The sequence below is a fragment of the Serinus canaria genome, chromosome 11, assembly GCF_022539315.1.
Source record: "Serinus canaria isolate serCan28SL12 chromosome 11, serCan2020, whole genome shotgun sequence".
In the NCBI taxonomy this organism is placed as follows: domain Eukaryota; kingdom Metazoa; phylum Chordata; class Aves; order Passeriformes; family Fringillidae; genus Serinus; species Serinus canaria.
The window spans coordinates 12,796,957-12,821,091 of record NC_066325.1 but is presented as its reverse complement, the minus strand read 5'-3'; the positions used below and the strand labels follow the sequence as shown (position 1 = coordinate 12,821,091).

At 41.5% G+C, this 24,135-nt stretch overlaps 1 protein-coding gene across 5 annotated transcripts in view; it reads right to left on the bottom strand.

Annotated features, from left to right (window-relative positions):
- Positions 1 to 1,763: 1,763 nt before the first annotated feature.
- The window catches only part of NUP93 (nucleoporin 93), a 76,514-nt gene continuing 54,142 nt past the window's right edge, over positions 1,764 to 24,135 (bottom strand). For 4 of the 5 annotated variants that reach the window (XM_018914630.3, XM_009090664.4, XM_018914629.3 and 1 more), the window contains exons 6-22: positions 21,751 to 21,825; positions 19,532 to 19,621; positions 18,048 to 18,187; positions 16,301 to 16,433; positions 15,180 to 15,337; positions 13,492 to 13,657; positions 12,634 to 12,727; positions 11,384 to 11,575; positions 11,030 to 11,156; positions 10,845 to 10,917; positions 10,474 to 10,518; positions 9,377 to 9,493; positions 8,633 to 8,751; positions 6,665 to 6,782; positions 6,208 to 6,291; positions 5,371 to 5,499; positions 1,764 to 1,999 (exon numbers count right to left, since the gene is read on the bottom strand). In XM_018914630.3, coding sequence (XP_018770175.1) covers positions 1,889 to 1,999; positions 5,371 to 5,499; positions 6,208 to 6,291; positions 6,665 to 6,782; positions 8,633 to 8,751; positions 9,377 to 9,493; positions 10,474 to 10,518; positions 10,845 to 10,917; positions 11,030 to 11,156; positions 11,384 to 11,575; positions 12,634 to 12,727; positions 13,492 to 13,657; positions 15,180 to 15,337; positions 16,301 to 16,433; positions 18,048 to 18,187; positions 19,532 to 19,621; positions 21,751 to 21,825 — 1,971 coding nt within the window. In that variant the 3' untranslated portion in view covers positions 1,764 to 1,888. Of the gene's footprint in view, positions 2,000 to 5,370; positions 5,500 to 6,207; positions 6,292 to 6,664; positions 6,783 to 8,621; positions 8,752 to 9,376; positions 9,494 to 10,473; positions 10,519 to 10,844; positions 10,918 to 11,029; positions 11,157 to 11,383; positions 11,576 to 12,633; positions 12,728 to 13,491; positions 13,658 to 15,179; positions 15,338 to 16,300; positions 16,434 to 18,047; positions 18,188 to 19,531; positions 19,622 to 21,750; positions 21,826 to 24,135 lie in introns of those variants that run through there. The other variant, XM_030227571.2, reaches the window with a different exon arrangement.

The window sequence follows — 24,135 nt, the reverse complement described above, 5'->3', positions numbered from 1 at the left end:
GGGATGGGCAAGAGGCAGGAGAACAAGGCCCTGAAATGGCAGCACTAAGAGCTGAATCCCTTCTGTTCCTGCATGAATGGCAGATCAGGGAGAGGAAACTGCAGTGGGGAAGGTGGCCCTCACCCTTCCCAGACTCCAGCAAACATTGTCTCTCTCTTGCTCAGGTCAGTGGTTGCCTGAGGACAGGTGCAGACTTGCCAGACTCTCTCCTCTATGGGAGGTGATTGCATGCTGGGAGTAACCCAGGGACAGGGGCTGAGCACCAGCAAGGAAAACACAGGAGCAGGGTCATCCTGCAGGACTGCATCTGGGGCAGCCCTGGCCCCACCACGACTGTCCACAAACAACAGGGAAGGTGCCTGCTCTCTAGGGAATGGGATCAGTTCTTACCTGAGATATGCCAAGAAGTATTTCCACACAAATATACCAGAAATGTTAATAGGCAATACGGCTTTCCACATTCACCTGTTGACAAGTTTGTAAGCAACTCCAGCCCACTCCCACCCCCAAATAACTCCTTGGTAACTCACCAACTCCCCTTTACCTGCAGGGTGCTAGCCAGGTCTCCCTCCACCTTCAGTTGGGACAGGTCCTGGCCATGCTACAGGAGCACTCCATGCTGTACACAATCCCTAGCTCTATCCTCTGAGAACCCAGCAGCTGGTTTGCTAATGCTGAGAGACATGGGCTGGGGTGGCTGGCAAGCCCTTTGCTTTCTGTCCAAAAGATGGACAAAACTTATGCTACAACATTTCTGGTGAAAAAAGTAATTAGGAAAATTGTCATCATGTCAATCGGATATTCCTCCATCCCAGTAAACTAAGACATTGCAAAATGGAGATGAATTCTCTCCCATGATAGATGTTAACATACAAAGGCTGAAATCAGCCCCTACATTTTGCTGCCTGGTCTGCATTCCAAATGCCTCATGTTCTCATATCCCAGTAACACAAGAGGGTGAGACAGCAGCAGGGGAGCAGCAAGAGTAACCACCAACTTTCCTCCCATTTTTTTTCAAAGATAGGCAGTTATATTTAAAATAAAAGCTTCTACTATACCATGCTCCTTGGGCTTTCATTCTTATTTAATTGTAGCTCAAAACATTTAAAGGTAACCATTTTTGAAGCCCCTTGCTTTTGTAGGGCTCACATTTCCTGCTAAACCAACTGTAGTATCCACCCACACCCAACACAGCCTCACCTGGGCCTCTCTGGTTCAGCTTCCTCACTTCTGGTGAACTCGACAGGGGCCCACTTGGAATGCAACTGACTAAAATTCACATGCTGCTCACAAAAAACTCTCCTACCAAAATATACCTGATTCCAACCCAGCTGTTCCTGCAAAAGCTTCAGCAGAGCTCCAGGGCTGTGAGCACCTGGTTCCGCAGGGAGGGGTCTGTGCAGCACACAGAGCTCCGGGGCACTGCAGCAGCACACGTGCCACACGAGACAACGGGACAGACCGATGGCAGTGTGTCACAGGGGTGACTGGGGCATCAGACACATTTTCAACACTTAACATGCATCTAAAACCCCCTAAAGTTTCTCAGCCGTAAGCACATTAAGCAATAAATCAAAGTTTTCTTCTCCATCTCCTCTTCTGCTATAAAATTCCTGTCCATACTGCAGAGCTATGATTTCTTTTTCTGCATAGCCTATTAACTAATTAAGAATAAATTTCTAAATGCAAACCAACAGAAAATAAAATTAATAAAAACATAAAAACACAAGAATCAGTGAAAATTAAAATGTCAAAAACAAATATCAAAACCAAAGAAATTTATTTCTGTCAACAAAAATACAGAATACAAAATGACACTGGTCCCATGGGCCCTCTGAACGTACTAAAGACAGGCACAGGCTGCTGCACCCCAGCCAAAGCTGCTCTGCTAATTCATAAGGATCTCCATTTGCACCAGTCTTGCATTCGTGTCTCCTGATGTTCTGTATGGGATCATCCCAGCAAACATTATCAGTGCCCGAGCTTGAGACTGAAGTTGCTAAAAAAGAGAAAAAGTACAGTTACTTTAGTATTAAAAAAATACAATGATACAATACTCTTCAAACAAACACATGTAATCTTTTTATCTCGGAGCTGCTCTCTGGAAAAGGAGCCTCTGCATTTCTAAGAAAATCCAATTATTCCCTTTTCCAACCATTAAAAGCATGTCAAGTTACCCTTTTGCTTAAAAAATAATCCCATCTTATTTGAAAATACCTAAGAAAAAACATTTTCAGCAATGTGGGGCATTGTTGCACTGCAGCAATCTTGTAATTTCTGCATGAAGTGGGCTTTCCCAGGGCAACAGGATTCCTTCCCACCTTGCAAAAGATAAAGTTGATCCTGTTGAAATGCAGCATTAATGTTCTCAAAACAGAAGCACTAGAAATGAATCAGAGATGCTACACACACCTGGAGATCTCCAGCATCACCCTGAAACATACCAATCTCCTCAAAGGCTCTTCCTGCCAATAACACAACAAAGCAGAGGCACCAAGCCCACTCAGATGTTTGCCCAAATCAACCCAACTCCTTCTTGCACAGCAGAAGACTACAGAACAGCTGAAGGATTTCAGGAATAATTTGTTTCACTAGTTAAAACTGTTATTAACGTAAAAGGAAAGTCATTCCAATAACTGGTAGGAGTCAAGAGAATACAGAAAACCCAAACCTTTGTAGAAACCTCTTCAGACTGCTTTGATTGCTAACAGGTGTTTCTTCTTAAATATTAACATCTCAAAATTACTGTACTGGAAGATCCAACTGTTCAAATCCTGCTTTCACCTACTGCCTTCAGGGAAAGCCAAAGGTTTTTAGGTTGCTGTTGGTGTGTGGATGGTAAATCTGAAAGCAGGAACTTACAAACTGAAAAGTGACTGAAGCCCATTCCACAGTTGGGAACTGTTATAAACACCATCCCTGATGCCTCTTTGGCCTTTTTCAGGGTGATGTTAAACCAGTCTGTTATTCAACAGCCACAGAGAAACTTTGGAGGCTGATAATGGAAAAGCTGTGAGAGTTTTCCCTAGACCTAATTGCTAACATCTCCCAGGACAGTTTCCCTCTCAAGCTGTCAGTCACCACCAGCAGCCTGGTAACTTGACAAGGTGGCCTGGAAATCACTCATTCTGTTCCACTCAGTGTCTCCTAGCCTGCTCCCAAATGTGTCAGACAGTGAGGCTGTGTAATTATGTCTGAGCTACTGCTTTTCAGTGGAGGTCAAAACAGGTGATAGATGAAAAAAAAAAGGCACGTCAAGGAGTCTGACTTTGGAGTTAAAGTATTAAGAGGCAAAAACTCTCACCATGACTAAGAAAGGTTGAAGAGGGGTGTGAGTTACTGTTCTCTTTACCTTTGCAGTAGCAATGATACCAGAGCTGGTCTATTTTCAAAAATCAAACCAATACTTTGGGAAGAACAAACAGAGGTTTGCAGAGGTTAAGAGCGGCCTGGAGGTCTAGATGTTCTATTGGCTGTAATTACTTAATGAACATTACAGTTACTTGCAATTTTAAATAAGACCACAGATAATTTAAAAAAATTAATTCCATTCCATTCATGACCTAATTTTGCCAAGATAATGCCTTTGGGCTGCTCCAGAGAGTTCACCACCCCTGACTGGGGTGAGGAGCCTATGACATTGCTGTCATGCACTCACAGCATCTGGGTCAGGGCTGTCACCACAGCCATGGCTCCCAGGACTGCAGGCTGGGCTCCCTGCAATCTCTACCTGAAATGTGACAAAATGGATCAGGCCAAGTGGGACAGGACTTTGCTCCCTTATTCCCAAGACTAATTAATTATATAAATAAAAGAAAAACTACCTGAAACACAGCTTGGGTGATTTCATTCTGAAATAAACACAATGCAGAAATGCCAGCTTTGACCCCAAACCTGATCTTTTCTAGTCCACCCCCAAAGTGGGACAGGAGAAGTTTTGCAGAGAGCATTACTGGGTTCAGGGGGCTCCAGCAGTACTACCCCCCTCCATCCTGCCCGTGCTGCCAGGTCCATGCTGTTCCTGCTGAACCCAGTAATGCTCTTTGCTCAGTGCCAACCTTCTGAAGACACACAGCAGGTAACAACAGATTGTGTCAGCCTGGTACTTCTTCACACACCCAGTTTAAGGTGGGAGAAGCCCAAGCAGTGTGCACTCTTCTCCAGTGCTGCTGATCTAGAGTACAAGCACCCTTGTGAGGCAGGATCCCGTAGCACCTGTAGGCTGTGCCCCAAGACAAAAGCTGTACCACTACCTAAGCCATTTATTTTTCTATATAATTTAAAAATGCTACTAAGACTTGTACCAATATTACAATTTACAGATCAAAGGCTCTTCTGTAGCTGACTAAAGCCTGGAATAAAGCTGGCTATGGCCCAAGTTGGTTCTTCTCTCTCAAAAGGAGTTGATATTTATTTTCTAATCTGTTAAGACAGGATGAATGGTTTGGCCTTGGTTTCAAGCACCTGCAGCAGCTTTAACTTATTAAGAGTTACAAGACCAAAGCTGGCTGGAATTAAGCTGTGAACCCTTTTGCTCAACCCCTCATATTAGCAGGTGAGTGCTCACAAATCTGGCTGTGCCATTGAAATGCTGCCTATTCTGCAGCTTGCTGGAGGTGGAGGCTCCCATCAGTGGCTTGGGGAAATGCCTCTGCACCAGCTGGAGCAGTGAAGTCAAACCTAGTGTGGTCATGCATTTCAACAGCAACCAAACCAAGCACTGCTGCAAGCTGCAACAGCAGCCAGAGTGCTGCAAGCTGCCCACTCCCTGCAGGGGCAGCAGAACAGTGAAGTTGCTCCAGCATCTTGGTGTTTCACCCAAGAATACCTGGAAAACGTTGGCCTGCATCACTACAGAAGCAAGCTGAGGGGAAGACCCAAGGAAGGCCCTTCTAGCAGAAATGGTCACTTACTCAAATGAAAGGAGTGGCAATCGTGCTTAAAAAGCAACAGCTCAGTTGTCAAGGTAGCGACATCAACATCCTAGAGACACTGCACTATCCCCATTTGCTTTACTATCTAAGAAGCAAAGTGGACACTTGTTTTCTCATGCTAGAAGATGAATATAGATGTAATATCTCCATTAGCTCAATGTCATTCAAAGCAAGATCATAGACTCAAGAATGGCTTAGGCTGAAAGGGACCTTAAAGATCATCCAGATCCAACCTTTCTTTACACAAAGGTGAAGGCATCAGAGAACAGCCTCAAGACTAAGTAACTGGACAAGCTCAGTAAACCAAGACTCTAAGTAACTGAGCAAGCCAAAACCAAGACCCTTAGAGATTCCCAGTTACTTGAAGCCCAATCTCTTGAAGTCAGCACATCAGGATATAGGAAAACTTGTCATACAGTGAGAATTATACTCTTACCGAATCTCTGTCTTCCATTACCCGCTGGGGTCTGGCAGGAGTGGTTGGGCTTGTGCCTTTCATCCTCTTATACTTGGTGAATAAAATATTCATGGTCGCAAGCAGGACCTCAGATAAATTGTGTTTGATCTGCACAAAAAAGGGGAAAAAAAAGAACACATGGCAGCAAAAGCAGGTTGACAGAACCATGAGCCTTACTATACAGACTCCTGTAACAGTCATAGCTGTAATGGTTACCCCTGCTATGACTGCACCACCCAGCAGAAACACTACCCAGAGCTTTGAGATGGGCATGCTCAATGGCTGCACCTTCATGTTTGATAGCAGCAGATTAGATAAAACCCAAAGCACCCAAATACATACAACCACTGCCTAAAAAAGAACTGTCACTCCAGTTGAAACAGTTCAAGAGCAGTAACAGTTTTCCACTATGCTTCATTTGCTAGTACAAAAATTCATTAATTCCTATAATTTAGAGGGAAGGAAACAAACACCCTACAAATGCTTAGTGACCATTAAGAGCATGGAAGAACTAAGCTGTCAGCAAATTAAAAGTGTTCAACATTCTGAATTCTTAATGAAACTCAGTAAGTTCAGGGAGACTCACACCTGCTGATACGTTCTTCAAAATGGAGACAGGATTTCAGGGTAAGGAATTCTAGTGCTCAAAAGAGCAGCATTAAGAAAAAGTTGCAAGCCAAAAGTATATTTGCATTAAATCAAAATAATCTCATTCTTTTTCTCTGCTAAAGAATAAAAATCATGAGATGACAAGGTTTTAAGATCCTTTTAACAAAGCAAAAGGCTTTAGGAAGCTAAACCCAAGCCACGGCTTACTTCATCGCTGAAATTCCGGAAGGCAGCGACTCTCTCCTTGACGCAATCTTGGCTAAGAGGTACAAGCTTCAGGCGTTCAATAATCTTCAAAAAGAAAAGCAGGAATCAGGACAGATTATCAGCATTCTGTGTACCATATATTAATAAAGTGTGGTTTTGAAGTGTTAATGAAATGCTTCTGTTTCCATTCAAGAGAATTCATTTCATTGTCATTTACTGGTTTATCTCCTCACTTTGTTGAGCAACAGGAATATTTTGTTCAATGTCTACAAAATAGCTCCAGGAAGATCATCCTGTTTATCAAGCAACAGGGAAGAAACAGCTTTTTAAATTCCTATAACATTGCAGTCCCTTCTAACTCATTAAATAAGATTTTTAAAGTGATGTTATTTGAGACATTCTGGGCTTTCAAGGGCATTAGGAAGGCTATACTTCAAACAGAACTCGTAAAACTTACATCAAAGGCCCTGTCAACGTGACCAGCGTGATATTCATCAAAAAATGTGATTAAGTCTAGCAGAAGGTAGAATGTGGAGTCAATGGACTTCTTTGCACTTATCCCCTGCGCTTTGTACCTGAAAGAAATTGTGTTACAGTTTTATTGTGCAAAATGGCAACCGTTTATAACTGTGCCCTTGCAATTCTTGGAAGTGGAGACATCAAACTCAAGGACAGAGGGCATTTAATAAAGGAGAGCTTTCATTTTCCTTAACCGGGAGGCAGAATTTTCACAGGTTGTGGCTTTTTAAAAACACCGTTAATCACTTCCAATTTTGCAAATCCAGCATTTGTTTCCTTTAAAATGTTTACATTTTCCACATTCATGGGGAAACAGTGCCAGGCAGCAGAGACCCACAAGGCAAGCTCTGTACCAGCATGTTTAACATGCTGTTTTACAGCAGACAGTCCTCCAGCACAACTGCCTGCTTCAGGCAAAAAGTTAAGACTTAGAAAATGGATTAAGAGTTCCTGCACGCTCTCAAGAGCAACACTGGCTTTGGGATGAACTGGAGGGCTGCCTGCTCTCACTCCTAACTGCATGAGGGCACAAAGAAGCTGTTTCGCCTTTTTGTTGGTCTTCCCTGCTCCAAAAGCATCACAAGAGCACACAGGAGGAATGCTGCATCCCTACAGCACTGTCATCAGGACAGTACACATGGAAAAGCCCTGTCTTACATTTAACTGGCAAGAAGATGTGCTAGTCAGAAGTGCTCTGGCTTTGCAATCACCCAGGTTTGCAGCTGTGAAGTGGGATTGTTGCACAGCAGTATTTAGTGCTTTTAGACAGATCAAAGCATGGAGCAAAGCAAAAAAGCCCATTACAGCTTTTGCTGAAGCTTTAACTCAAGTCATAGATTTAATTCTCTTTAATGTCTGCCACCAAATCAGTTTCTTGCCAAGTCAATCTGGCACCAATTTTCACTCGATCCCAGCCTGCCCAAATGAAGGAAAGGCTGACTGGGAGTGAGTGGCAAATGCCACTTGTCAAAAGAAGAAAGGCAAAGGCCTCTGATGGAAATCAATACATTTCTGTATTTGTCTTCCCAATTTCAAAGTGCCAGCAAGTGGGCTTGGTTTACTTTTATTCTCTTTGCAGCTCAATGGTTGATAAAAACCAGCAAGGCATTTCTCATAGGAATCCACATTTTGCTCTAGTAAAACACAGCAATTGTCCCTGGCAGTCACTGTGAATGATTTTTTAAAATCATGGACATATTTTACAACTGCAGCTTTTCAGAATCAGGTGAGTACTAACTTCTAGCTGCTAATGAATTTTGAGCACTGATGTCTCTCAAGCACATACCCTAATTAGTAGACATGGCAGTGGACATTCCTTTCGGTTGCTTCCTTTCTTTCTGGACACCACACTGTACTTGGCATTACTATAACAAAGCTGTGGAAATGCAGGTCCACTGCTTGCATTAGCCATACACAGTTCATCTTAATCACTCCCTCTTTAGCTTCCATTAAAGCAACAGTTTTCAGACAGCTACTGAACGATTGTTACAACTCAGTAATTCTAAGTTTGTAGCTCTCTCTTAATATTATTTTAAACAAGTGAATTGCATGCAACAACTCAGCAACTGTTACAATATTTTGCTTTAAAAATAATATAAAACATACAATTCACAATATTTATTGCTCCTTAACAGACTCCATCTCCAGCTGGCAAACCTGATTCGCCTACAGATAAAACTTCTTGTCAAATTTACCTGACCTGCCCCTGAAGATTTCTGGTTTCAGTACTGCAAGCCATCATAAGCAGAACAGGGTAAATTCTGACCTCTTCTTTGTCTTTCTAAATATACTGCTGTGGATGCCACAGTGCAGCCTGCAGAAACATCAGGAACTTACTCCCACAGCTCTGACAGTCCCAGGTCATGCTGAGGTGAATCACCCAATCCTGCCCTTACCTGAGTCTTACCTCTCAGCAATGGAATGAGCCATGTTCTTCAAACGCTCCTTGTTTGACTGGGGAGTGCTGATCTGGGGAACAACTGGACTAATGAGCTTGTTCATCAGTTCTAAAACTTTGTCAGGGTTCTGTTGGCAATAAAGTTACAGAAATAAAAGGAGCATGATGAAACGTGCTGTCTTAATCTCATTGAAAAAGCAGAAAAGTCTCATGCAGTGGTGCCTACTGCAAGCCCAGAGCCACTTCCCTCCCCATAAAGAGTCAAGATCATATTAGCTACATGCCACATAATGCTGCTGGGTCACCAGAAAAAGCATTTCCCCCTAGTTCTTCTCTAAAACAGTGGTTATGGTTGTATCCACCTCTGTTTCCACAAGAAACAAGAGCACTCAGTATAAAGACCAACTATTTTAGACTTCAGTTCAACATCTATGAAATTGGAAGAATACACTCCAGGTAAATAACTGCACTAGACTGAATTAAATCATGCGTGGGTCACTCTCTTCAAAAGAGCACATTGACCAGGACCACAATGTCCTAAGTCAGAATCTCTGGAGTGCAATCCATCTGGATGTGCTAACTAAAACATCTCTTCATGCAGCCTATGGCTCTGTTCTTCCAGCAGCAGAAATAAGCTGCTTGAATAAGGGCAATTCAATCTCCGAGATGAAATTTAACCTCCTAATCACAGGTAGAATTTTTGGAAGGAAGAAAGGTGAACAAAGTATACAAGGCAGAACACAAGACATATACCTTTGCAAGGTCATAGAGTTTTGCAGCTTCTTCAAACAATCCTTTATTTTCTGCTGCAGAAGCCACTTTGTTAATAATGGATTTTGTGTCACTTGTAAACTTGTCTATCACTCCAGGCTAAAGAGGTGAGACAAAAATGAAAAGAGAAAAGAGGAATCAGAAGGCTCAAACATTCCAGAATACTCTGTCAAGGTAATGAATATTTTACATGTTGGCTTATGATTGGAATAGCCTGTACATTTCCATGGGAATGTGCAAAAGTAAGACATTAAAAATACAACGAGCTCTTGCAAGAGGGACTCTTCTCTCCTAAATGGAGTCAGCACTGAGACATTCTTGGTTTCTAATTCATTCAAAATGACCTAGATAAAATTACTCAGAAGTTGAGCTGTTAATTGCTGATGACACAGAGAAGAAAACACAAAAGACTTCAGCACGTAGCATGCATCATTTGCATGCACTTTCCTGTTTGCAGGTAAAACCTTAAGGTTTCCTTTATCTTCAGACTGTGTAATCTTACACTTCACCATTAGGAAACTGCTTTTACACTGGAAGTAAAATCTGTCACATCTAAAAACTGGCTGAACTTTGATCCAGTACTTACTCTCACCCGTATGAAGGTCAGATCAGCTGTTGCTATGCTTGTGGTCTGTTAGCCCTTGCTCCTTTTATTACAAGGATTTTTCAAGGACTGCAATACATTTATTCTGTGAGGTGAATGAGGATGACATAAACCATTTTCACATGCACACCTCGGTTAACAGGACATTCTCACACACCCACTTAAACTAAACTCCATTTCCTGCTGGGATGACAAAATTCTGATCCCACTAAAGTTACCTGATGCTATTTGCTTCTTCAGTTACACCAACCATCTAGAGGACCATAGTTTGCCCTGCAGTTCCTGACCTGCCTTTTGTTAGGGCAGATCACAGTTTATTCTGTAAAAGTATCTCACACTGGGAGAACTTGAATGGATTCAAACACATAATAATTTAGCTAGTGAAAAACAGAGAGAAGAAAAATAGCCTCATGACTACTTTGGAAATCATACATAAGGTGTTACTTTTAATATAAATTATAAATTCTGAACTCACCTTCCTACTACCATCCTTTTCCAGCTTTCCAAGAATCATGTCAAACTATATCCACATAGATGTAAAGTAAGAAAAAAACAGGAAACAAAAATAGAGAGGTCAATTGGACATATTTCATAACATATTTATTAAGTACAAAGACACAGGAACAGAACGAAAAACAGCGACCAATATAAAAAGTATTTGTAACTAAATAATAGGCAAAAAGATATGATTAAATGTCTTAAATGTAAGGCCATTGCAAGATCTCTCATCTGGGTCTGCATCAGGCATAAAGAGTCAGCAACTCTATGACTGTCCTGACTAATAAAGATTTTCAAGAAGAAACGAATTTCAGTTTCACTGAGGAAGGCAAAACGTGGCCAACGCACCTCTCTGCTTTCAATGACTATTTCACTGACGCAACGCAAGAACATGCTCTCTCCTTGGCTGTCCTTCTCGTTCCTATAAAATAAAGAGAGGGAGAAGGGTACTCCTGCTTCTGAGAACTTTCCAGATAAGATTAATGAAACAGTAATAACTAGGAGAATATCTAAATACATATATTGGCTCCTACCTGAGAAAGTAAAAGTACTGCAGAGCTTCCCTTGGATCTGTTGATTCAAACTTACGAGTGTAAAGCATCAAAAGCCGCACAAAATTTAAACGTCTGACACCAGGAGGGTCACCAGCTTCATGGCTTACTGCAATGTCAGAAACAGCAATGTCAGAGAATCTAATGCCAGGAAAATGCTGTTTTTCATCTCAAATTAGTCAGAACCATGATCCAGAGCTCTAATGCAACTAAAACCATTACCTTTTATGAAATTCTTCTGATAAATCTTTGATTAATCACATAGACCTGCAGTTTCTAGAGGGTACTCTGAGGGCTAAGAAAATATTCCTTTACTGTAAAATAAACAGGACTTACATAGCTGTGCACTCTGCCCAGATGCTTTCAGGAGCAATTTTAACTCAAACAGGACCAAAGCAACATGAACAGCGTGACAGCGCAAGCGCTCTGTCCGGAAAAGAAAAGCAATTGCAGCTTCAAACTGTGCTGTCAAGAACAACACTTGGAAGTAGAGGAACGGTGGCTGGTTCACTGCAAAATGTGATTCACCTGAAAAAAAACACAACACACAGCATTTTCACATCATGTTCATGATTCTGCAATCAGAGATGACTGACAAGTAGATGCTTCCTCTACAGTGCATGATTACTGTTTATTAGGTGCCAGTCAAAATCAACACAGTACACAAAACTGAATTCCTAACCACGCATCAGTGGCTCACCTACAACTGTGCCTCTGCAGATTTACCACGAAGGACCACAGCATAAAGACATATTCAGAAAGTGAAACAAAATAAACAGTTACTCAGAAAAGTTCCTTTGGTCTTTTCAGACAAGAAACCATCAACTCTGATCAACGGTGATAGATTCTCTAAAGACCACAACTTTTTGTCTTCTTTTATACTTACGCCAAGTGGTACAAATAATGTTAAAAACCTGGGTTTACTGGCCCAGTGACACCAACAGCAGCTTATTATCTTTCTTTTCCACACGTTTTATCTCACACACATTATCTGAGTGTGAGTGATACTACAAACTAGAAGGCTCTGGAGAATCAAATTTTGTATGTTTTGGACAGTTCCAAGTAACTTAATTTTGATTGAGGATTACAGGAAAATGTACACTGTGGATGTTCTTAAAACCTTCTGAAATGGAAGGAACTGTGACTTGAATCCCCAGAAATTTGCTTGAAATACTAATTTAAGGGAAAATATAAACACCAGATGCACACACTGGAAAAGCTTGGAAATACATGCCTACATTAGGTAGTGACTGCTTTTCTGTTCTATATTTCCAAAGCTGGAAGTTCTTCTAAAGGAGTTTTGCATATTTATGGTGAGAGAAAGCAACCCACTATTAATGGATAAAGGAGAAACAGCAGCAGTGTTGCTCTCTGGATTGCTGGGAAAACATGGGACTTATTCATCACGTCTTACTGAAATCTGCCATGACTCCAGGGAAGCAGGCTGTCCATGGAGAGAAGATGCCTCTCACTAGTGGAGAGCTGCAGAGTTTTTGTGCAGTCTGGGGTTTGAGTAATAACAACTGGCAAGTGTCCTCAGCAGAAAAGCAGAGCCCCAACTAAGACATCACTCTGTGGTTTCTCACCATAGTCTTCCAGCAGCTGCTTCTGGAACTGTGATAACGTTAGCCGGTCCTGTGGGGAGCTCGTGCCGCCGTCATCAAAACACACTTGGTTCAGCTAAAAAGCACATCCAAAAAGAGAAGCACAGATATTTCTCCTTGCACAAAGCAATGCACTTAGAAAATATTCATTCCATCTGAACCCCTCCTAGGATTTGACCAACTGACTAGAAACTGCATCTAGTCACAACATCAGCTCCATCCACTGCTGGGAAGCAAAGATCTCTAAGGCAGCAACAGCTGAAATCCATGGAGATATAACCCCAGGGGTCTGTATCCATCCATGCCAGCATACTCTGATGCTGGGACTCAGAACACTCTCAAGCAGCATTTTTTGCCACAAATACAATAGTGACAAATACATCATTCTACCACTCTTTTTCCTGATAAAGAGGACAAACAGGTACCAACCAGCAAAACTGTAAGGACTTCAGAGACATTGACAGCACTGTCTCTGGTCAATTCACACTGACATTTCAGACATCCACCCCAGAAGGAGAATTCAAAGAATCCTCCTGTGGCAAGCTAATACTGTTTGTAAAAACAGGTGACAAAGATCAGTGTCAAATGAAGAACATGACACTTCCAAAGACAACTGTACCCAAACTAACACCTGATAGCACAGAGGAAAACAGAGCAGCCCTGGGATTCAGGTTCCCAGTCCTGCACTATTTTCAAGGTCAGGTCACATACACTGCATTGATGCAAAACACCAGATCTAGAAGTAGGAAGGGTAGAAGAGCAGTGGAGAAATGTGATACCATTAAGACTTGTTCTTACAAAAAGAAAAACCAAACACCACAACCCCAACACCAGACTTACTTTTAGCCAAAGATAATCTTCTGTTTTATCAGCAACTTCACTCTGGTTGTCTGTAATGTCACAACGGCCAATGATACAATAAACAGCCCTCTTGTAGGGGTCAGTGTTGTTCCTCAGAGCTCGTCTGTAATGAAGACGCAGTTTATTCTCTGTGGCAGGAGACAGTCTAAGGAGAAGAAAAGACAGAAGGAAAAGACATGAAACCCATTTTCCTTATATGTGGAAACCTGGATACAGATCAATGTAAATAGGTTTACATCCACAGCAAAGGCATAATGACAGTAAGCACTGGCCAATGTTTCTTGCATTTCCAGTTCATATCCGAAGGTAAAAAAATTGCACACATGAATTTAAACACATAAATAAAGTTATGGAGGATCATCTTCAAATGCTCACTGCATGGAAAAAGTCCACATATGACAATCTCTTTAGGGGTACAATAATACTGTGGCAGATGAGCTATTTTTTCTGACTCTGCTATTGCATCATTTCAGAAAAAGAGAGCTCACAACATCTTTGTAAGTCCTTGTGTTAGTAACTAACAAGTGAGTAGGTCATTGTACCATGAGGTCTTTCAGGAGAGACACTTTCATCATTATTAAACACTGTCATAATGTTCTTTGTCATTGTTTATTTCTTGCAACCTCTTGTTGAGAATTTTATAGAATTTAATCAATAAAGTGTTCTAGACTAAGGCATTGTTTGTCAAACCTGTAGGCAGAGCACTTTTTCATAGCTGTAATAAAAACAAAATAAATCTATTATGTTGTATCTCATAGAAGTGTTTATAATGAAAACAATGACGGTATCTTCAACAAGGTTTCTGCAACAACCTTGATATAATGAGCACTCCTAGATACACTTTACAAAACAGGTTGATTTACAGAATAATACTTGGTAAATGGCACTTGGATTTTTATCCTTTCAATTTATTTTGTTAGCTTGGTTAGTTATTTTTTTATTCACCTGTTTGTTGGTTTTTTGAGGGTGGTTTTTTTTTTTTGTTGGTTTTTTTTTTTTTTTTTTTTTTGAAATTCACTGCACGTGGAAAGATGGAAAAGAAAACCACTGTGGAGTTCAGAGCACACCTTAGGGCGCACTAGGCTTAACCACTTTGCAACCACATCAGCAGCAGTTTGGCCAATGGCCTCTGTCCAGTGCTGGACAGCAAAAACTGGAAGAGGAGAATAAACACAAGGAAGATGTGAGAGTGAGGCCTCTAAAGGCCTCTAACAAACACTGCTTGCTTTGCCTGTGTGGCATTCTTATGAAAACAGGTGTAGTAAAAAGTGTTCCCCAAAGGAAATTCAGCTAAAATAAGCAACAGGGGAAATAAAAAAATACAGGACTCATGACAGCAGATTAAATCTGATCTATTGTGTGCCATATCACACTGGGCTTATCCGTCTGCAAAAAAAGTAAAGTTACACCACACTGTATTATTTTTGAAATGTAAATTTTTGAGTATTTTCAAACAACCCTTTCTCTGTTGAGATTTCTCAACTTCAAAGCCACAAATTAAAATACGCAAACTTCTACATGTAATTTAGGCAGGTAATATAAACCTCAGGCAACCATCACCACCAGAAGAGACCTGAACTTTTTGTATTTCTATCAAACCACTGATAATTTCACTACTCCACAGCAATTCCCACCCCTCACAAGGATCCTTCCTAGTTCCCAATTACCTTCTGTCTTTACTGTGCATGTACTCCTGGAACCAGGTTTTGAACTCTCCCAGCTGGTGCTGTGCCCGTTTCACCACGTGCATGGCTGCAGTCAGATCTCCACAGCGCATGCAGTAATAAATCAGTGCCCACACTGGATGGCCCTCCACCTCACCATCCTGAAAAGAAAGTAGGACATAATTTTTTCTTAAAAGCAACAGATTTGAATGATTTTTCTTTATCCTTTGTCTCATTCATTACTTCTGCCCTTATACCCACACTCATATTGGTAAAAAATTCTGTTTGTTACAGAAGCCAGAGGTCATGAGGGTTAAGTCCTGGCAAAGCTCTGCACATCTCAGCAGTGAAAGGTGTGATTCTCTTCTGCTTGCCCAGATTTCAGTTCTGAGAATCCCAGAACTAGCATATGATATCCTCCCCACACACGAGATTGATCTGGATTAGGCCACTGAGGCATTAAAAACATTTTTGCTGAAACATAAAGATATTAAACTAATCACTGATCTCAGCAGGTAAGAGGAGACAGCTAGACTTAGCTGTGTGTGCTCCAATGTTATCAATTATTTTTTCTTTGTTTAGCTTTTATATCTAATTTTTCACCCTGGAGTGCCTATCTGATTATTTTGTAGATGCACAGATATGCACATTTTACTACATGCAGGTAAGAAGGATTTTATTCAAATTCCTAAATAAAAGGCCCAGGCTCCAATTCAGATGAATTCATTACACATTCAATGATGGTTTCACCATCTTACAATAAATGGAAAAAAAGAGAAAAAGCAAAGCAGGGAGATTAAGTTATTGCTTTTTTGAACCATCATAATGCATTTTAATTCTTGCTTGTTGATTTCTAAGATGATGACCAGAAGACACCATAATTTCTAGAATTAGAACCAAGCTACTGAGCACACAACCATGCTTTGGGATTAGGTCTGAACTCAAGAATGATTTTGTCTGCCATCTCCCATTTTTCTAGTGAAAAATTCTAGAGGTAAGAACCTGCTGCCCTAAAAGCAGCTTAAACAATAGAAAAGCCACTGGAGGCTGCCCTGGCTCCCCCTCTGCAGTGGGTGAACAGATTTGTGTTATTTTAGCTCAGAGGCTGACAGGGCTACCCCTACCTGCAGACCAGGGACTGATGCTGGGAGTTTGATGTTCAGGAAGCTGCGGACCAGCTGGTACGTGCCTGGGACTCCACCCAGCTGAGCCTGGTGCAAGTTTCCAAAGACTGTCACAAAAGTGTAATTTTTGTAACTGAAACACAACACAGGAAAAACAAACATGAACAGATTGAGACACACCTGCCACAAAAACATCCACTGCCTTTCAGATCTGAAAGAATTACCAATTTAAAGCAAATTAACTCAATATTCAAACATTATCAATACAACAAAATGAGGCACAAATTTGAGTCAGTTTAGGAAGATCCTTGTATTTAGCAGTCTCAGAACACACCAGGTTAGGAGTCTGTGGTGGACTGCTCCAGGTTCAGGAACTATGAAGCTCCTCTTCTTAGATTCTTGTAGTACAAACTTAAAGCTCAAACATATTAACTGGCAAAAAGCCTTTCCACCCTAATACTTTAACTCTCAATCCCATAATGAAAGAACAGTTAAATACCAGAGATGTGTTTGTCTCTCCTCGCCGCTCTATGGAAAAATATCAGCCTTAGGACTATGGACTTACCAGAAGAAAATCCCAGAGAAAAAAGGAATTTAGAGAGGCCCAATCTCCACAGCTGGGAGCACTGGGAAAGTACTATATATAACTAACTCCTAACTTCAGCTAGCAGTTAATGGCACAGTGAAAATTTAGCAAGTTGGAAAAGCGGCAAATCAGGTTAAGAGTCACTGGTTCATTGCACTCTGCTGAGACTGAGGAACTGGGAACAGAAGATCCTTCCGATGTGTCAGCTCCTCTGCGCACAGGCAGCAGCTGCCACCACTGCTGGGTGACACTGAGTGCTGATGGGGTGTGACAACCAACTGCCAGGGCCAAGAAGAGGCTGTGCCAGGAGGTGAAAGCATCTCTTCTGTGCCAGGAGGTGAAAGCATCTCTTCCCACAGTGCTGCGTCAGAGCACAGTGCTGTCCATGCTCCAATGCAAGCTGTGTCCCTAACCAATGCCCACAATACTACCCTGCAGTTACTGCTTGCACGGGCTGGAAGAGCCTGCTGGCATCACACTGCAGCTACTAGAAAAGAGACCCTGCAATATCCATCCACATGTGCAGTGAATGGGCATTTGGCTTTGGGCAGCTTCACACCCTGCAGCTCTCAGAGAACTCTATTGGTCAAGGAGCTTAGGCCCCATGTTACTTGCTAATACACACAGCCAACCAGTTTCTGCAGTCTGAAAATCACTGCTACATGTCTCAACTTCAGCTTCTTCACATTTTCCAAATACTCTTCAGTGAAGAAATGGCATGATCAGAACTTGACTCACTGCACCATGTTTCTTCCCATGCTGTCCTCACAGGCTGCTGACAGCAACCAGCAATCAGAAAGGGAGCATATAGAACAGAGGATGCTCTTTTGCTGAAGAGAAACAGGTCACTTTCCTCAAGTGAAAAACCTCCACATATCACCATACATATATAGAATATTTATAAGCAAGATAGAAGAAAGAATAAAAGTCTTTGCATCTTCTAAACAACCTCCCCACGGATTCAAGGCCTTTTAAACTAGAACACTTAAACTAGAGCAGTTTTTATTTAAGTTGCTGCTCTAAGCCCTGCACAGTAAAAAAGACAGGCAAGAGACACGTCTGTGAGCAGCACGAGGTAGCTGACTCCTAAGTGCACTACAAAGTCATTCTGGCTTCTTATTAGGGAACTCCATCAATGTGTACTCAGAGCACCCATCTCACCTTTCCTCCAGGTAGTGCAGAGCGTGCCTCACAAACTCCATGCGCACCTCCATGTTGGTCCTGACTTTCAGGGCATCGCTGGCAGGAACCAGAGTGACATCGGTCATTTGTTTCACCATGGCCCACATCTCAGAGATGTTCTGTAAAAAGTCATTCCACGCCCCAGCAATTAGTACAGAGGTGAACAAGCAACACTGTTCTGAGCTACATCGTGTTTTGATGCTTAAGAAAAGCATAACAACACAAGAGTAATTCATGTCAGTTTAGATGTGTAACGGAGATACTGGACACAGTCCAGTATGAAGATAAGCAGCTTCTGTCCCACAGAATTCAAGTTTCACAGGCTTTCTGTGCACAATTCTTGTGCAAGAAGAAGGCTATAAATGTTGGACCTGCAATTGTTCCCAAAAATTGACAACTATTTCCAAAACAAGACTGGGTACTTGGTACTCAGTCTCTTGCTCATTTCTAGTTCACACTTCCCACTCAATATATACCACAGCATCATCAGCTCTCCATGTAGGCAATGGCTCTGGCTGCTGTTGGAAAGCTGTGCGATCGGCTGTGATAAGAAGCACTAAAAGGACACTGATCACTTGGACAAAGGCTCAGTTATAAATAAAGGTTGAAAACCATCCAGCTCTGCTTATTCACAAGGGCAAGATCCTATCAGTGTTTACAGGACTAGGGCATCCCTGCTAAAATGGCAAAATACTGAGAACTAACAGCACTGCTCACTTGGGCAAGGGCAGCTCTTTGATCTCAGTGCTTCAAAGCAGCAAGAACACTGAAACTCCCCACGCTGTCCCTTGCAAAACAAACAGAGCTGTTCAGAGTGAAGATGCACATCTGTAATTCAGATCCAATTGAAGGGTTTGCCCCTCAGCTTCTAAGCAGCTTTTTGCTCTCCCCATTTGTACAGTATTTTCATAGCTTGACCCTGCTGCAGTATTCTTCTCCAGGCATTTCTCCGATGTTTGGGCATTTGTTTTCTTTTTTAGGGTGGATCAAGGCAACAATTAAAGGAATAGAAAAAAGGAAAGCAGGCAGATAATTGATTTAAAGTCAATCCTTGGAGTTTTATGCCTTGCTATGAGAGCCTATTTCAGCTCTAGCAGAGTCTGACTGAAGACCCTTTACCCCCAAATACCTTCAAAGGACATTAAGAGACCACATTTTGTAAACCAAACACAATAGAATCCATATAAAATTAAAAGCAATTTTCCCCTCAACAGCTTATCACTTATGATGGGACACCTTGTTCATTTCTTCCTCACTCTGTTAAGAAATTTTCACCACAACCAGCTTCATCACAGGTGGCCCCTGCTGTACTGGAGAAAATTCTGGAATTGCCTCTGTTTTCTGTGGGGCCATGCAATTTTTTTGGGCAATATCAGTATTCTTCCCCCCGATGTCAGCAGGCTGTTAATTACAGCCTGAAAACAGCTTAAATACATTTCCTTATGTTAACTTACTGGCCATACCTTATCATCCAGGCCTGCAGTAGCAGCACAGAGGTCCACCAGGTTAGGCTGCAGATGTCCATTCACTATCTTCTCATTATAAATATAAATCTAAAACATAATTAAAGTAAGCATGCTTTACAATACATATTATGCTCTGTTCCATACTCAGCCACAGCAGCAAAATCTAAATCAGGCTTCAAAACCAGTGTTCCCAGCAAGTCCCTCTGTTTGTCTCCCACATCAGCTGCTTCCAACCCAATGGTAGAAGAACTGCATCAGCATCACCCAAGCTTGCACACCACCTCAAAGCCCCAGGCCTGCCCAAGGCCAGCAGCAGCCCAGCTGTTCGGGGGTTTTGCATGGCAGAACACTGTGCTGAATGCCCTGTTAGACTAACTGCAGCTAATTGCTGAAGGACAAAGACTCAGAAGTGACCTGACAAATGGATGGTTGTGATATTCTCCTGCACGGCAGCCTCCTACCTGCTGATGTGAAAAAAACAGGATTTTGCTGGTTTGTGGCAGTATTCAGGGAAATGAACAGAAATCTATTCCTTCAGAGCCTGCCCTTAAACATAAACACACACCTCCCTGTTTTAACTCTTGATCTGAACCAAGCTTTGTCTACTATTGTTTATTCTACTCTCCATCCAAAGGCCTTCCACTATGTCCACAAATAATTCTCAACACTAGAAAGGCAATGCCATTGTACTTTAATCCCATTTGGCATGCAGCACTACTACAACATGCCCAGGGTGCGGACAAGATGTAGAGGTCAGGACTGCAAACGGAATGCAGCATCAGAGAAATGTGTCTGTGGGTGTCACTGTGTTCCTTTGAGACAGTTTGAACTATCCATGAAGAACAATTAATCACTTCACTGTAATTAAAACATGTTTCATGGCTGCTGATAAATAGAAGCAGCATGGATCTCCAGCTCTCTTGCCTGACCTCCAGGCCTCCCAACTCCCCACTGAAGCCACAGGAGCCCCACACAGACTGCTGACACTGGGTTATTCCTGAACTGCAGCAGGCTGAGATAAGGACAGCTCAGCCAGGCCGGCTTCTCTGGAGCCCTTGCTGGGAGCACACAGTGACTGCACCCAGTGTTTTGGTAACAGAAGCCTGGCCACAAACACCACATTTGCAGGGCACACTGCAGCAGTCTGTGCACAGCCCGTGACCCTGACAAGGGCCCACTGGCCACAGTGACTCCACAGCTACCCCAGAGCCAGGACTGCTACAGAGACTGGGTTTCCCATACCCAAAAAGCAGCATGGAGTAACACTGATGGCTTCAAAGCACAGACTGTTATGCTTTAAAGAAGACCTTTACTGTGGGTATGTTACAGTAGATGTGAACTAAATTAACAAGCTACTAAGAGCCACTAAATCAAATGTACACTTTATCAGCACAACCACGAACCTTTTGCTATTAGTTTCTTCCCAGTTACCATAACTGAATGCAGATGTAGGAAAACAGATGCACAAGCTGCTCTCTGCCTCAGTGCAGACTGAGCCAAAGCACACAATAACAGTAATTGTGTCCAAATCAAGCAACATCGTTTCACGTATTCCATTTTGAAAAATCAAGTCCTTTGCTTTCATTTTGTTCTCAACAGTGCTGGTAAACAGATAATCTCAAATAACAACAGTAACAAATTGGTTATGTAAAGGTTTATCACTTTTCCTTGAAAATTTTCCGAGGGAGTCTAATGCTACCAGGCATATTAATTCATAGCTGATGCACTAAAGCCTCTCATAAGCAATGTCATTAAAATAGGATATAATACAACAAACATCAGGATTAACACTTCAACATATTTTTTCCTACACATACACATGAGAAAAATGATCTTCCACATATGAAAAAAAAGGGAATATAGAGCCTTCATTTGTAAACAATTATGCATTGACACAAATCCTAAAAAAAAAACTGCTTTCAAAAAATTAAAAGAATTTCAGTTTACTTTACAAGCATAAATGCTTTCTACAGTCATATATGGTCCTCAGGATCTCTTTTTGACAAAAACTACACTGTAGCAAACAGGTGAGTATGCTTCTAAAAGCATCAAGATTTAAGTGTTTGTCAATAGCATTTTATCTCTAGGCATACATGAAAACATATTTTCATGTTTTACCTACCAGATTTTCTTTTACACTGAGCTCCAATCTTTCTTTTCCCCATCTCTCTCCATGTAGAACCCAGTGTTTAATGGATATTTTCACTTTCACTCACCTGACGAGCATAGGCCATCTCCACACTGTCCATGGAGCTGCGACCTGGAGGACCCACCTCCCCAACATAGCTGGGCTGTTGAATGAGAAGCATATAGGAAGAAATGAACTACAGACCATGCCATATATACCACCATGCATTTTACCAATACATCTGCTCCTAAAGAACAGTAAAACCATATTCCTGACAGAACTAAAACCAGGGTTTTGAACCATCTAGAGAGAAAAATGCAGTCTCACTGCAATACCCCATTCTCTTCCCAATATAGCTCAAACTTTCTAAAGTGACAGAAATCCTCTTTATTCAGTGCACAAACCAACCATTAGCTCTCTAGAATTAGGACATCAGTGTCTCTTGGTAGCACCTTATAATTTTAATTCTTTGCTTTTGTTTCTTGATAGGTTGCTTCTTGTCAATGTCTCACTCTGAGGCATCTACTCTGAACCTCCATCACAGCAAGGATAGAGAATTCAACACACGAGCTCAAATAGATCCAATCTGGTAGATCTGATACTCCAGTTTTGCCCCAGTACCATGTTATAGACACAAAATAGGACTGCAGCATTCAGTTGTGTGCTGAAAAGTGCCCCACTGCTGGTCTGCTGCAAGAGGAAGGATGCTGGCAATATCCTGACCTGAAAAAAATAGTCTTTTTACCCACAGAGACTATGCCAAGATTGAGATATTTTGAGCATAGAGCAGGGAGAGACAACCAATGGAATCATGGCATACAAAATTCATACTCTTATAAAACTGATAATACAACATGCCACAATAATATAATGCTTCATAAAGCAATTTTAAGTATTCACTCCAAGGTACAGGTATGTTCTCAGTACACCCACCACTGAACATATATGTTCAATACTCTGGAGGAAAGAATACTCTGAGCAATGCTCTCTGCTATTTCCTGTTTTCTAAAAGAATGTAATTCTTCATTTCAGCATCAGCATTGCAAGTCTTGAGTTTGAAAAATAAAGTACAATCATTTTAAAGACAGATCCCTTTGAGGTAAACAGTCCTTTAAGATCAGCTGCTTCAGAAGCCATGCTGCTCTGAAGATCAAAGCAAGACAAGCTCAGTTCAGAAACATAATATTTATTATGAAGCCAACTGACATAGTTGGGGCAAGCAAAAAGGAACAGACAAGCTTTCAACAAAGCAAGGTTTTCACGCTTGTTACCATATAACTCAAGGCCATGGATATTCATCTTAACTGGAATCAGTAATTTTTTCCGAGAAAGGGCAGGTACATCTGCAGAGTTTAAAAATTAAGCTTTTTACTATCCAAGTCAGTTACAACTGGCTGCACATCCTCATTAGCTGTTACAGTGCACCTAAGCAGTATGGTCAAACAGCTTAACTGCTATTTACACTGGTCACCCAGAATGGCAGTACTTTACAGAGCAGACAGGATCACCTCTGAGGATTGCTTAAGGATGTGCTCTAGTCTTGCCTGGAAGAGTTCACTCAAATGTGACCAACTTGCTGCCTGTACAAACAACATAAAGCCCAAATGCAATAGAAAAATCATTGTTTTCACTTCCAGTTTCATCAGCTTTAGAGTTCAGCTTTGCTGACACCTGTCAGACTGCAGCATGGCAGGAGCGACGCTCCTGCCATGACCTGGCTTCAGTGGATTTCAGGAAGAGATCCAGAAAAGGACAGCTTTTCTCCAGATGGTGCCATCACTCAGTTTCTGGTTTCAAATGAGGATGAAATACTGGCAGAGTCTTCAAGAGAATCTTGCTTTTTTTGGGAACTGTATCCCAACTTCAAAATGAAATAACACAAACAAATGAACTTCCAGCCATGTTACTGATCATTTTTGCACTGAACATTCTTTCAGTTATTCCCAAATTAATTTTATTTTGGTATCAGTTTAACCTGGAATATCTTACTGTGTAATACCTCTCTTACACTCATGAGCATGTGTCCTTACAAAGACAACTACCACTCACTGTCCCAGTCCAGGAGTTTTGTTTAGTAAAATGTTCACCAGTTAAAATTTAAAACCAAAAGAAGTTACACAATTGGAATGGCCAAGAAACTGTTCTGCATTGGCTAGGAATTTATACATTAAGATAAGGGCACTGACCTCTATAAGAAATTATAAGAGCTTTGTGATATCTGTAGTTACAGGTTTCTGCACAGCATACAACAGTTCATTACAGAATTTAAAATACTCAGCAGTGTTTGTCCCTAATATAATGAAATATAAATGAAGGTACCAAGGATGTACGTGAACAATCCTTTAAAATGACTGAAATTAGTTTATTTCTGCATTAATTTCTCACTAATAATGCTATTTAAATAATGTTTAACCTGATTACAAAATCAGGCAGGTGCATTTAGACCTCAGGCTCTATAAAAACGCCTTACAAA